General features: G+C 43.3%; 3 protein-coding genes across 3 annotated transcripts; 2 read left to right on the forward strand and 1 right to left on the reverse strand.

The window, feature by feature from the left end:
* Positions 1 to 1,353: 1,353 nt before the first annotated feature.
* Positions 1,354 to 2,521, forward strand: V2V93DRAFT_322133 (P-loop containing nucleoside triphosphate hydrolase protein; the record flags this gene model as incomplete). The annotated part of the gene is made up of 5 exons (XM_066907386.1): positions 1,354 to 1,393; positions 1,451 to 1,522; positions 1,620 to 1,649; positions 1,712 to 2,020; positions 2,088 to 2,521. Coding segments are annotated over 5 exons (885 nt in total), but the record flags the coding sequence as incomplete, so codon positions are not given.
* A 5,504-nt stretch (positions 2,522 to 8,025) lies between these two features.
* V2V93DRAFT_390426 (uncharacterized protein) lies at positions 8,026 to 9,212 on the forward strand (the record flags this gene model as incomplete). The annotated part of the gene is made up of 5 exons (XM_066912402.1): positions 8,026 to 8,114; positions 8,184 to 8,579; positions 8,687 to 8,757; positions 8,872 to 8,979; positions 9,028 to 9,212. The coding sequence occupies 5 exons, from the start codon at positions 8,026 to 8,028 to the stop codon at positions 9,210 to 9,212; spliced, it is 849 nt and encodes a 282-aa protein (XP_066766858.1).
* Positions 9,213 to 10,182: 970 nt separating this feature from the next.
* On the reverse strand, positions 10,183 to 11,441 carry V2V93DRAFT_318576 (uncharacterized protein; the record flags this gene model as incomplete). The annotated part of the gene is made up of 3 exons (XM_066907255.1): positions 10,183 to 10,379; positions 10,428 to 10,900; positions 10,978 to 11,441. Coding segments are annotated over 3 exons (1,134 nt in total), but the record flags the coding sequence as incomplete, so codon positions are not given.
* Between the last annotated feature and the right edge of the window lie 1,670 nt (positions 11,442 to 13,111).

Consider the following 13,111-nt stretch of genomic DNA (forward strand, 5'->3'; position numbering starts at 1 on the left):
ACGCTGGGTGAAAACGGACAGTAAAATGAAAGAGCAGATATGTTGCAATTCAAAGTATGCTTGTCTTTGACTCTCAATCACGAAGTGAAAATATTTCCGATGCTGAACAGCAGCTACTATTAATCTATTGCGGTATCTGTTTCTTCCAAGTACATTCAAAGTGACATATGTTTGTAAGATTTAATAACAAATAAATTGTACTCCAACTCGCAGCCGGTTTATCGACGACCAACGTATAATGCTCGCTTGCCAATCACTTTGCATAGTCCACCTTAAAAAAAGTTACGGTGCCGACGCACTTACCCCCAATTCGGCTAGAACACGTTCATGGGGTTAGGCTTATTTTATTTGGTTAAGCGGGACAAGCCTTTTTGTGACCTCTCAGGCGTGAGAGACCAGACTGACGATAATTTACGCTTTTCTGTAAAATTTTTCTCTTTTTTTCCAGTATTAAGAATAATTGAAACCGTATACTGATGAGCTTACGATCTGGCTGGTCCGTATACGATGTATGCACGGCAATCGGGCAATGCGTAGCATGATGAACAAATTTCTTCAAAAATCGTCCGTCGTGCACTTTCTCTCTGTATTAGATAAGTCATGGCTGTCGTGCTGTAGCATTTTAAATCAAATAGCTTCCCAAAAATATCAGACTGAGAATTATAATAGTTACGAAGGGGATACTTGTAGTGCTAAGCAAGTACAGGTTAAGAGCTAATGCCAACGCTCATCAGTTTTCCAATACGCTATAATCATCTTCCAGGCTCTCCCGGAGCTGTAACCATAAGCTTCAACTGATATAGTCGGTAGGAATCGACCAGTACTCGGGATAGGGATCTGGCACTACAGATAGGAGGGCACCTACTATATCTACTTGATCTACGCGCACCATCCCGCATGCTTATCTCTTGCAGCAGTACTTTAGGTTGGTTGCCTGCAGTTGGCCCGGAAAGTATAATGACTGATAAGGATAATCAAATGATACAGAAAAGTACTCTAAATAGAATTAACGAAGAAGTTACAAAATAGATGGTGTGTAGCAGTGATTAAATAAGAGCGCTCAGCCACCGAAATTGCTAGTCGATGTACACATGTCCATCGCGACAAATCGGTTCAAGGGGCCACAAGATTTACTCCGCCGCACCGCATCCACCCTCGATTGCGTTTTATCCTACGCAGATTTCCTAACCTATTTCTTTTAATTTCTGTCGTTCTTTTCTATTAGATTTGCGTTGTGTCATTGCATTTCTCTTTTTGCATTTTTTTGCGCATACTGCTAATGTGAGTTCTCGCTCTCGACTTGTATAGATTGCTCATAGACTAACATAGTCTTGTGTCAGGTCAACATCCAGTGATCATCAGAAGATCACAGTCGTGATCCTCGGCGATGGAGGTAACGTCATTATGCGATTTCTTATTAAAGGTGTTTCACTAATAAGTTTTTATTAAGGAACTGGAAAGTCTTGTATTACAATGCGACTTGTTCGCAGTCAGTGGATCGACGAGTATGACCCTACTATCGGTAAGTTAGTGATTGTAACTTGTTTTACGCACATCTCACGAAATAGCCACCGTCGTTGTGAACAGTAATTGCTGACACTTTCTATAAAAAAATAAAGAAGATTCATACTCTACTACGCGAATAATTGGTAAGAGATCTGAAAGTTTGCTCTACGCATTTGACTAAATAACTGCTGTGGGTCGTTCTCAGATGGAAAATCCTACGAACTAGATGTTATTGATACTGCCGGTCAGGAAGAATATCGTGGACTATTGAGCGGACTATGGCAAAGTGGGAATGTGGCAGATGCATATCTATTAGTATACGACATCACTAGTCCACAGACACTCCGCGCACTCGACGAGTTCGACGAATTAATCACAACCGCGCAAGAAGCTAATCTTGGTCGCTATGCGGCGGCACCAGTGAAGATGGTAGCTGGCAATAAGTGTGATTTGGTAGCTTACAGAGCAGTTAGCAGTCAACAAGGACTGAACTGGGCTCGAAAACATGGATGCGGTATGACTTTGACAATGCCTGTCGGTTTGATATGTTATAATGCTAACGTTCATATTCATTAATTCAGGGTTTATGGAAACGAGCGCTGTCCTGTCAATAAATATAGAGAAGACATTTGGACTCATTATTCGACGTGTTAGAGATAACCGTCTAATCAAGCAAAGAGCACTAGAAAAAGAGCGTCTGGAACGAGAAGAGTTAGCTGCTCATACTGCTGAAAATCTTGGCGGAGGAAGATCAGGATATGGACATGCATCAAGCGATAGCTGCAATAGTGACAATAGAACGTCTACAGTAACTGAATCTCTCGTGTCGTCTGCAATTAATTCGAATCCCGTGTCAATTCCAAGTGAACAGATGACAGGGCCCTTGCAAGTAAGCGAAAAAAGGAACGCCGATGCGAAAGAGATTCAAAGAGAAACGAATAAGAGATCTCTACCGGTAAATTCAGGAATTGGCGAACGGAAGCAGAACAGTGGCGGCTGCTGCATTATATTATAAATGACATGGTGTTTGGGTTTTTGTTCCTTGTTGTTTAGCCGGTTTAGATTTCTTTTACTGTTAACAATGGCTGAGGGAAATGATTTTCGTATGCATGTTATGATTTTTCTGCATTCTTCTTGTTTATCATGTTCACATATTGGATAAATGACATTCTCAAAGTTCTCGGTTGACAATGGCATGAATTTTCCATTTAGTACACCAAAGTCTCTATATCATTCTTGCAGATCTTCTGTTTTCGATAATTTAGTAAATTGGATGAATATTAACAGACCAATAAATCAGCCTATTATCATGAGTGCGGATCAAACTACACATTCTCGAGTCAGAAAGACTAGAAAGAGCCAGTCCGTCTGATCATAAAATTTTGCTTCAACACACACATACAAGCCAGATGGTACCGAAGTGCCACAAGGCGGTACCTTCACGTAAAAGGAAGGAGCAACAGCAAATAGACTCGTAAAATGCGCCGGTGAATACCCGAAGATTGTGTACAGCGGTCAGAGGCACGGCGATACTTGGCTGGACTCTTTAAAAACTCCGGGTCCTTGCCGAGGCGAGCGATTTGTCTAACTATTCACGCTTTTGGCAAACAAACGGCTTCTTCGCCACCCCTGAGAATGACGTACCTAGTAGAGTCAATTTTGAGAACAATCTTTGTTCTGGATTCTATTATTCGAAGTGGCAAGTACTATGAAATTGACTTTCTTTTCGTGCTTGCGCAATCCTAATCTTGAATCAACAAAAAAATCTTACTATTCCTCTTTCTTGCGTTCTACATGTCACAATCAACTTTATCAAGAAAATAATTGAGGTTTTTGCGCCTATATGCATTTAATACTTTTCAACTGCCAGCATATCAACAATTAAAAAAAACCTGGAAATCGCATTGAGCACACACAAACCCTCGCCCAAAAAAACAGTCGGGAAGAACGATTGCACGCTCAATACTGGAGCACACATAAATTACAATCATTCCGAGAACACGATTTCATTGATATTAAAAAGGTATGTACTTGAGAAATTTGTTGTAGCCTTTATTTCTATGTCCAGGAGGCGGTACTAGATGGTTTCACAATGGGATCTTTGACCGCCCAAAACATTACTTCTCTCCTCCTCCTCCACTAAATCTGCGTTAAATTCTCAAAGGCAGTAGTAAATAAGTTCTAGCGCGTCAGATGAGAAGTTCTGTAAACTTAGGTGAATCATAAGCAGTCCACCAATAGAGAGTCTTCATGAGAGTGAAAGGCAAATCATATCATATTTTGAAATTCTTAACGATTTAGATATGCAAGCTATTTCAAGAAAATTCCAACAACTTTAAAAATTACAATCCGAAAGCAATAGATAGTTAAAATGGGAGGTAGTTTATAGCAATTGACAAAATCTGGCTCGGAGGACAAGCGCCGATGACTCAACAAGCCATGATGCGTCCGGAAAAATGTTGATGCGGTAGGAACCAAAAGACGAGCCGCAAACAATGCACCAATGCTTGCCGGCTATTTTTGCACCCTGCCCTATAACTCAGCGCTGACATCATTACCAATTTTCAAATCTTTCGAGGACGTGACATGTATTTTGTGAATATTTGTGAGCGCCTGAAAATGCGTTGTTGAGACTAAAGAAATTGGTTTGAACATTCCAGCGAAATCTATTGATTTCTATATTCTACGAATGATTCATGGATTATTATATCTACATTTAAATTATTTATCATCTTTTTTCTAGCTACCAATATTATTCTCTTTAATTCCTTATCTACCCAGGCGTCTGCTATATTCGGTCTGGTACCTTCAATGGAGACGATCATAGACGACCACGGGCGATCACTGTGAGAAAATTGTCAAAACTTCATAGTCTCGTATTACACTACTCCTTTTTTTTCAACTCTACTATTATAATATTAGCTAAATGCTCGCTATCTGACAGAAGTTGTGGAAAGATGTGACTCACGGCGTGGTAATGATGGTCTATGCAGTCAGATTTTGTTCTGCTGGGTTAACCGGACTTAACTCGGCTGCTGCGAGTATTCAGCGGCTTGCATTTTTTGTAGTAAATAAATAGCTCATGCAACTAGCAAACTAAGCAGATATCAGTCGACAGAAAGATATTGAAAGGCGTTTGTTTTGTTAATGACTAGTCAATCCTTAATACTCTCGCTTAAAAATGAGCTTTAAATCGTCCTTGGACCTACGCACTCAACGAATCTAGGTGAATAGTCAAAAAGTATATGATCTTAAACGTTATATTCCACAAAGCTGTCATTGATATCGGATTGTGATAATATCAGACAATCAATGGTTTAGGCAGCTTGCTACTATTGTTTCGGATTACCTAAAAGTGGAAGCACTACTGCAAGCAAAGACTCCAAAAAGCAACTTTCTTCTCAAGCAGGAAATTCCCTTTTACAAGTCGAGATGCCCTTACGTAGCGCCTGTATAATCACACAAGTATGCCATTCATTTAGCATAGCCGTAAAAAGTTACGAGAGTAGACAAGACATCTTATGGCCAATTCAAGCCCTGGATACTAAAAGCGCCGGCAGTGCATCAAGCCGAGGATCAGAATACTGGACAATCATAAGCAAAAATATCTGATTTGTATAGCTGCTGCAAACTGCATGATTTGCGCATACTCCCCAATACAGAGTGCAAATGTACAAGTTATTGCGCAGCGCGCCACGTCTTCGGAGTGCAGTTCTCGCAAAGCGAAGAGTAGCATGCTAAATTAGGAAGGTTTACGTAGCCATATTATGGCAGGCTTACTGTAAAGCAGAATGCGGGTTGAGCTGCTTTGGCAAACATATGGGGTACCTTTGCAAGATAAAGATCTGCCAAGAGAGGGCCCCCTTGCTTCGTAGAAGAATTGAGAACTTACGGCGAGATGAAGGCTTATTTTATCAGAAAGCACTAAAGTACTGAAAGCATTTATGAAGCGACTAAAAGAAGAATTGAGCTTCTGTCAGGCTCCTTGAAGACCATCGAGTTGAGGGAGTGTGCAGTATTGTATTAGCACACAAGACAAAAGCCGAAAAATAGTCTATTCTCTTTCTACGAGCACCAACGCCACTGACGTATGTAGGCTTCGACCAAGAGTCTAGAGATCTGGTAGGCACTGACAGAGTCCATGTACCGTGTACAATATCGGCCAAAATGTGCCGCGGTGCCGACTTCCCGGAGCTGAGTCGGAGACAGGGTTGGGGAGTCTAAACCCTGCTCTGTCCGCCGCAGAAACGAGCCCCCACCTTATTTAGGATCAATTAGGCTTTACGCGAAACTTTTGACTCGGGTCAAGTTGACGTAATGCCATCCTAAACTCGACCGATTTCGCGGTTCTGTTCTGATTGACGTAAACAGTGAGTGCTAGTGCTTGTTTGGAAATTACTGAGATCGTCTTGTGCTTAACTATTTTTTGATACCGGCCACTAGAACAGATCCAGGCTGTGGTAACCGAACGTGCGGGGCCTACTCTTATTTGCTCGTAGCAGTTAGTAAGCAGTATGTCTTGCTGACACTGTTTAGAACCGCTCTCTATAGAGAAAAGCAGTGAGACTGCTGTGCCTGCTGGCTGATTTCACCAAATAGTGACAAATCATGGGCATCACAACCAAGGGTCCACGAGTCTGTGGCAGCGCGTTTGCATAGCCAAGTACTTTACATTCTCCTATCGCAAAAAACCTGATGCCGGACTTCCGAGTCTCCATGGTGTAGTAAAGTACTCTCTTAATCCTTCCCCGTTTGCAGTTTCTCCGAGGAAAACAATATAAAGAATCTTGCAGAAGTCCCCGCGCTATATTGTTATCATCACGTGATCGGGATTGTGAGGGCTGCTGCCCGTGAAGACAACTCCGAAGTCTTTGACCATGACCAATCAAGATTTTGTCGGTTAGATTATCAAAATCTGCTGACGGTAAGAGCACATTTAATATTCATGTTACGGCAGCCTGTATAATTACGGGGTAACTGACAAGTGTATAAAATGGATTGAGTGAGATTTGTAATGCTATTGGATCTCAATACGGGATATCGTTTAGCTTGCGCTTTGAATCAGAGCGGCAGATATTATAGTTCATGCTACTGTATTACCGTATTGCTGTATTGCTGTATTGCTGTATTCACAGACCATTTTTCAGTCTTACGCTCCCTCGGAAAGTACAGCTGGAATTTTGTAAAACCAATCCCGGTCAACTGCTTAATATTCATTTAAGGCAGATGAGTCGATGAGTCGTTGTTAAGTCTATACGGTGATCAGTATCTACTGATTATAGACATCAATAGATTCGACGATGAGTTTGCATTCCACAACCAGTATACGAGCCGCGCTATTATTCAATATACAGATCTGCTAGACCGCAGCCTGCGCCTGACGCAACCCACGCCTGATGCAAGTACAAACCACTCCTCCAAGATATATTCTTACTGAGAATGCAGAGGATGAAGAGAGTGGAGAAGGTAGGAGAGCGAGCTATCAGCGTCACTACTCAAAAGAGGATAATCCCGGATCCGAAGACTCGGGCGACAAAAACATTAGCGGAATAGACGAAATTCAGGATACAGCAGCATAAGCAGATCATCCCGGTTCTATTGAGTGACTGGCAGCGCAGCAATCAGACACTTTCTCGTTCTTGAACCCCGCTGCTCCTGCACTTCGCATTGTCAGACGGTCCTCACCTTCCTCGAGTACCCAACCGTCGTGGCTTAAATTTACCGATTCCTCGCGGGTCGGCTGCGGCAACAGTGGGTGCGGGTTAGGTAACGGCGTGCATTGGTCGGCCCGTCATTTGCGAGCATGTCAACACCGGATTCGCGAGGAGTTCGCGGTAGGCGCTCTTGCCTGTCTTGCTGGTGCAGCCAGGGAGTTTTGTGTATATCGAGAATGAGCTACAGCAGCTACACGTGGTGATGTGCTAGCTGCCGTCGACGCCGCTACGTCACACCCAGTCGACGGCCTGAGCCTGAGCGAGCCAGACGGAGTCGGCGGCAGCGGTATTAAGGCTTCCGGTACCGTGCCCTAACCCTTGAGTACCTCATGCGTGCCCATTCGTTGCGATGACCTGCGAAAGGAGCTTTCAGTGTTATCCTTATTAAGATCCTTCCCGGCTCCGGCACATCCTCGCATTTCTTCTTCACGCTACTAGTCGCCCACACTCCAAATTGCACTCCTCCCACCCTCGTCTTCGGATCCGGGATTATCCTCTTTCGAGTAGTGACATCCGATCTGTGCTCTCATCTACTCTGCCACCGCCGACAACCTCCGCCAGTGCTCTCCCTCTTTTTTCTGTATATGGTGTCCTCGACCCCGCGACTGCGACTCTGCACCGAATCCTGTGAAACGACTAGCTCTATACAGTGCTCGTCGCCAGTGATCGTCTAGTCCAGTCTCCTTGTCCTCTGTACATACCATCCCGACACTTTAACTATTTTCAGCTTTTGTCATCATCATATGCACCGGTGTGACTGTCATCCAGTCATTTGCTATTACTAATCACACTCTTCAACAACATAATGCCTTACTCACATCCTCATCCATCCTCGCCCGGTTCGCCTGAATACGGCGTCCGAAAGCGTGTAGGCAAAGCCTGCGATTCGTGCCGGTAAGCTTGTGCTCGCATTTACATTCTCTTTCTGGTCCCATCTACTGACACGACTGCGGTTTTGACCAGAATCAAAAAGTCAAAGTGCGATGGCCGCAAACCATGCTCGCGTTGCATGATGGATGACAAGATTTGTACCTTCACAGAACGCAAAAAATCAAAGGAAAAACTATACTCGTCACGCTATGTCGAGTTACTTGAGAATCGTATCGAAATCCTCCAGAACGGCATGGAAGAGCTCGTCAAGCGCGTCTCGCGCGGTGATGATATTAGCAACTTGCTATCCAAGTCAGGTCATGTTTCTATTAATCGCGCGCTGGACGAGTTGACAAATAAGAGCTTTGAGCTGCAAAAAGAGGAGCATGAGCGAATCGTAGATGTACATGATGACAGTGAGCATGACACCGATGAGCACGACCATGACAACGACCACAAAGAGCTCGACAATGGCATTTTTGACGAGAAGTGAGTGTGACCTTATTATATCTGACTGCGCTGACAGTTATATTCTCATTTTGAAATGAACTATGTGCTTTCACGCTAATGCTGCAGATTGCTAACGTACTTAACAGGGGAATCAACACATACAATCCCTCCGAGATTGAAGTAGAGACAAACTTTGACTCTGTATCCGATCAGACAAGTTGGATTCCTGCTGAACAAATCATGCAGTCCAGCTATATAGATACCGTCTCCGCGACTGCGCAATCACAGGCAGGCGATGGCCAAGACTCTAGAAATTTATGCTCAAGGGTAGCTGATCCAGAAACAATTATTCGTGGACACAATCATCATGCGCACGAGTCAATGTCTCCGGACTCGATGACCTCGGCGTCATCTCTTTACTCTTCCTCGGCTTCGCCTAGTCCTGTTGAGATGCAATATATCTACGACAGTACTGCTAATACAAGAGCGGTCGCGGGCATAAATATTTCGCTTGATACGACTCGCCTTGCGCTCAACGGCGGTGACCTGGACCCAATATCGCAGCCGATACTCTCAGATTTTATTCATCCGATGCCGCAGGTCGGGTCGACGACTGACAAGGTCAGCGGTCTCTCTGATATTTGGCTGACTTCGACGTTTATGGAAATTTAGATCTGATCCCACATGATGACCTGTTACTGAACTATGTGTCTTCTGCGAGATATTATGTACATTTGAAGAATGAGAAAACACCTCGAATAGAAACGCCGCAGCTACTGAAAGATAGAATGCTGCGACGTCAGATGGATGAACAGAAAGGCAGGCGCTGAAAGAGAGATAAACTGAGAAGAGAAGGGTTTTGTTTTTTATTTTCCGATTTAGTTAATAGGTGTTTCGGTTTGCCTCTGGGTTTCTACTGCTATTTTTTTTTCTAGGTTTTTTGTACATACAGAATGAATTGATATATGACTGAACCCAAGCGATCAAAACAAATAAATAGTACGAAAATCAGACTTTAAAAGACTTGCACTGAAAATAAGCACGAAGCGTCAGTGGGTACAGGTAGAAGCAGTACCAAATTACCGAACAAGTCAAATCAGTCAGTAGCTGGATGAAAAAGTGACAACCGGAGTCAGAATAGGGCCGTAACACCGAGTAAGCCGGTAATTCGGAGTTACTTTTCTATGGCTTACCTCTATCTGGTGGGAGTTAAACCTTCGCTTTTGGGAAACCTAAACTATGCCTCTCCAATTTTCTTAACTACAATTTACTAGTTGGAATTGCTGACCGTGTGTTGGTCGTATACAGCGCCGTTCAGGTCTTTGATACTTATGATTTCCAAACGAGATAATTGTTACTGTCATGCACAATAGATCACATTTTCCGGAAGTATTACGCAAGCTTTTGTTATTAACAAATAAATCATGTTTCGCAATTAGATGTCGAATATTGTAGTAGAGAAATTCTATCTACCATAAAACAATGAAAAATAAATAAAAATAAAAACAAAATAAAAATAAAATAAAAAAATAAAGAAACAAATTTACTTCATAACATACACTTTCGAGCACAAAGTTTTATCATACACTTCACGGTTTGCTTTATCATACACCCTCCATTCTGACTCATACATAACCTTTCACTACTCGGTAACTCCTCTCGAAAGCACAGTTTCAAGCTTCAACCCATTCTTTTCAGCCCATTCGCAAAGCATAGACGCCGCAAACGCAGCTACCTCCCGAATAGACGAATTCATTTGGATCGGCAACATAAAGGCGTCTTCCAAAGGCCTCAATCCCGGGCCCTGCGCGCTTCCGCCCAAAGGCACAAGTCCACCTCCTACTCCGGCACTGCTGGTGTTACTACTTCCGTTGCCGCTGATAATACTCGCTATTTCGCTGGCGGATGTCGCGCGTCGCTTCCATGTCTGCGGGAACTGCTCCATTATCGTATCGATAGACATTAATCTCGCTCCGCGCTGAAACTCGTACGCGGCGAGATCGATATTTCTAGATAGTTTTGCTAGTATCTCTAGCACTTCTGCTGACGACGATCCACTCATACCCGATACACTGGTCTCTGGAGATTGAGATTCTCCACCCGCATTATTCTCTGCAGAAGAGGATTGCACAGAGTGCTGTAGGGCACGAGCCGATGATTGATGAAAGCCTGCCATTCGTAAATACACAATTGCGCGAGTAAGATAAGTGACTCCTATCAACGGCGTTGACTCGGATTTTTCGTGAAGATTGATTACATGTCGCGCAAATGGGACGAGAGTTGTCCAGTTCTTATCGGACGGCACACGACCTTTGATACCAGCACATTTATCGTCATAGTCAAATGCTACCAAGTATGCTCTACAGTCAAAACTTCGGTTAGCTCACATCAAAATGATTTTTTAAACAATAAAGGATATTAAAAAAAGGATCCATACAATAGGGCATCCATGGCTAATAAGCTTGCTTGCTTATAATCACTGGTTTCCTTCTGCCTATCGGCGGCGTGCTTATGACTAGTAGCTAACGAAATCCACCGCTGAACTTTAGCTTCAAGCAGCTGTAATGCTTTCCGATTATTCGACGCCGCATTTGATGAACTGTTACTGCTATTTCGGCGCTGTAAAGTCGATTTTGCGCCGCCAGTGCTTGAAGTCTTTGAATTTGCTTGATGATCAGCTGCGGTCTTCGCCGAATTACTTGCTGGAGATTCCTCGCCTGCTGCTCTTCGCTTACTGTTATACTGTGCCAACGTGCTTTTCTTTGTGCTTGGAGTATCAGGCGTGGCCGCTCCCTCACTAGCCGCTGCCGCCAATGCGAACGCAGACGGCGGAGGCGTAACAGCCACCTCGTCGATTTTTGTTGGCGAAATTGAAATCTGAGAAAGTTTTGATTCTTCTTTCTCTATAGTCCGACTGCTAGCCTTTCGTTCATTCTCTTTCTCTATCTCCTGCTCGTGTTGTTGGAGTTTGCGGTCTAATTCTCTCGCTCGCTCCTTCAGCTGTTTCATCCGTTTATCCCAGTCACGTTCATGCGAGTCAATTTTGCGTTGTAGCTCTGTCTCTCGCTGATCGGATTTGCGTTGTGATTCCGCTTCTCGTCTTTCTAATTTTTGTTGTAGTTCATTCTCGCGTTGTTCAAGCTTTCGTTGCAGTTCAGCTTCTCGTTGATCTAACTTCAGTCTCTTTTGTTCGAACTCTTTTTCCTGATCTTTTAGTTTCCTCAATAGTTCTCTTTCTCGTAGATTTTCCTTTGCATCAAATCTATCGTCTTTTCGAGGATCAGATTTCACGGTTGCTCCCTTGCTGATTGGCTGGCTCGTTTTTGAACTATCCGACCGAGCAACTAACTTTGCAACCTCTTTCTTATAAAGCGGTAAACGCAAAACAACAATCTTTCGATCCCTTGTGCGTTCGTTCTTGACGTCGTTCGACCGATACTTCAAAACGGTCCCTACATCGGCTGGTCTTTTATCTTCAGCACCAGTTCCGCCTTCTATATGAATTCCAAGACCTGAGAATTCACCTGTTTCAGAGTCGAATACGGGTGGCAATGTTGGACTTAACAACGGAGGCGGAACATCGGAGTCGAGATCAAGCATTGATAGTTCAGGGATTTCCATATCAAACATTGGTGGTAAGGTGGGGCTGAGAAGTGGAAGGAGAGGTGTTAGCGGATGATTTATCTCATCTGCTGATAGGCTCTGCTCGACTTATTAGTAACGAGTGATGAAATCATGAGAAAAGAGGAGGCTACATACCTTTCCCTTCTGAGGAGTATCAGCTGTAGATTTTTTTGATTTCTTTATATTTGTCGATGCTCTGCTTGCTCGACTCACTTGATCGATTTCCTCACGAGTCGCTTCATCCCTACTTCTTTCAGTATCTTTACTCAACGGTTGCTTGCTGTCGCCTTCACGTTTAAGTCTTCTCCCTCGGTTTCGGTCTGAGCTTCTATCCCTATCCATCTTGAATTTCTTGTCATTATTCTCCCTGCAGTGGCAGATTTCAATTTTCTTATATTATTTCGCGCTTTTCTATGCTCTATTTAGACGGTCTAGAGAATCTGCAAGAATTCGTTCAACTGACTGGCAATTTCTGAATGTCCGGATTAATCGTTGTACCTCAAATCAGCCACTCAACTGATTTGGTTTCCTTAATAAATGCCCAAGATACTTGTTTCCCACAGCTCTAATATAGTAATATGAGGTTATTAAATCGCAAATAGGTGCGGCCAAATTGCGAATTCGTTTAGATATATGAGATAGCGCTGTGATACTCTGAGATTGTCGCTGTCACTTTGATTCGCATTCATACGCCGATCGTGAAGATACGACCCATGTGTATACTTTGGAGATTCAAACAAATATATAAATCAAGCAATTTAAAAACCAAAGGCAGAGTAAGAATGTCGTGGTGAATGAGAACCAAAAAAAAAAAAAAAAAAGAAAAGAAAGACGCGGAGAAGAAGAGATGTTTAGAGGGCTGATGTCGACTTTCGATTTCGAGTTTGATTCGAGCAAAGGGTTTTTTGAGCTACTGACCTCGCGCGCTTCGAGTATATAGAAATCCG

This window comes from Kockiozyma suomiensis, assembly GCF_038497685.1.
Source record: "Kockiozyma suomiensis strain NRRL Y-17356 unplaced genomic scaffold V2V93scaffold_4, whole genome shotgun sequence".
In the NCBI taxonomy this organism is placed as follows: Eukaryota; Fungi; Ascomycota; class Lipomycetes; order Lipomycetales; family Lipomycetaceae; genus Kockiozyma; species Kockiozyma suomiensis.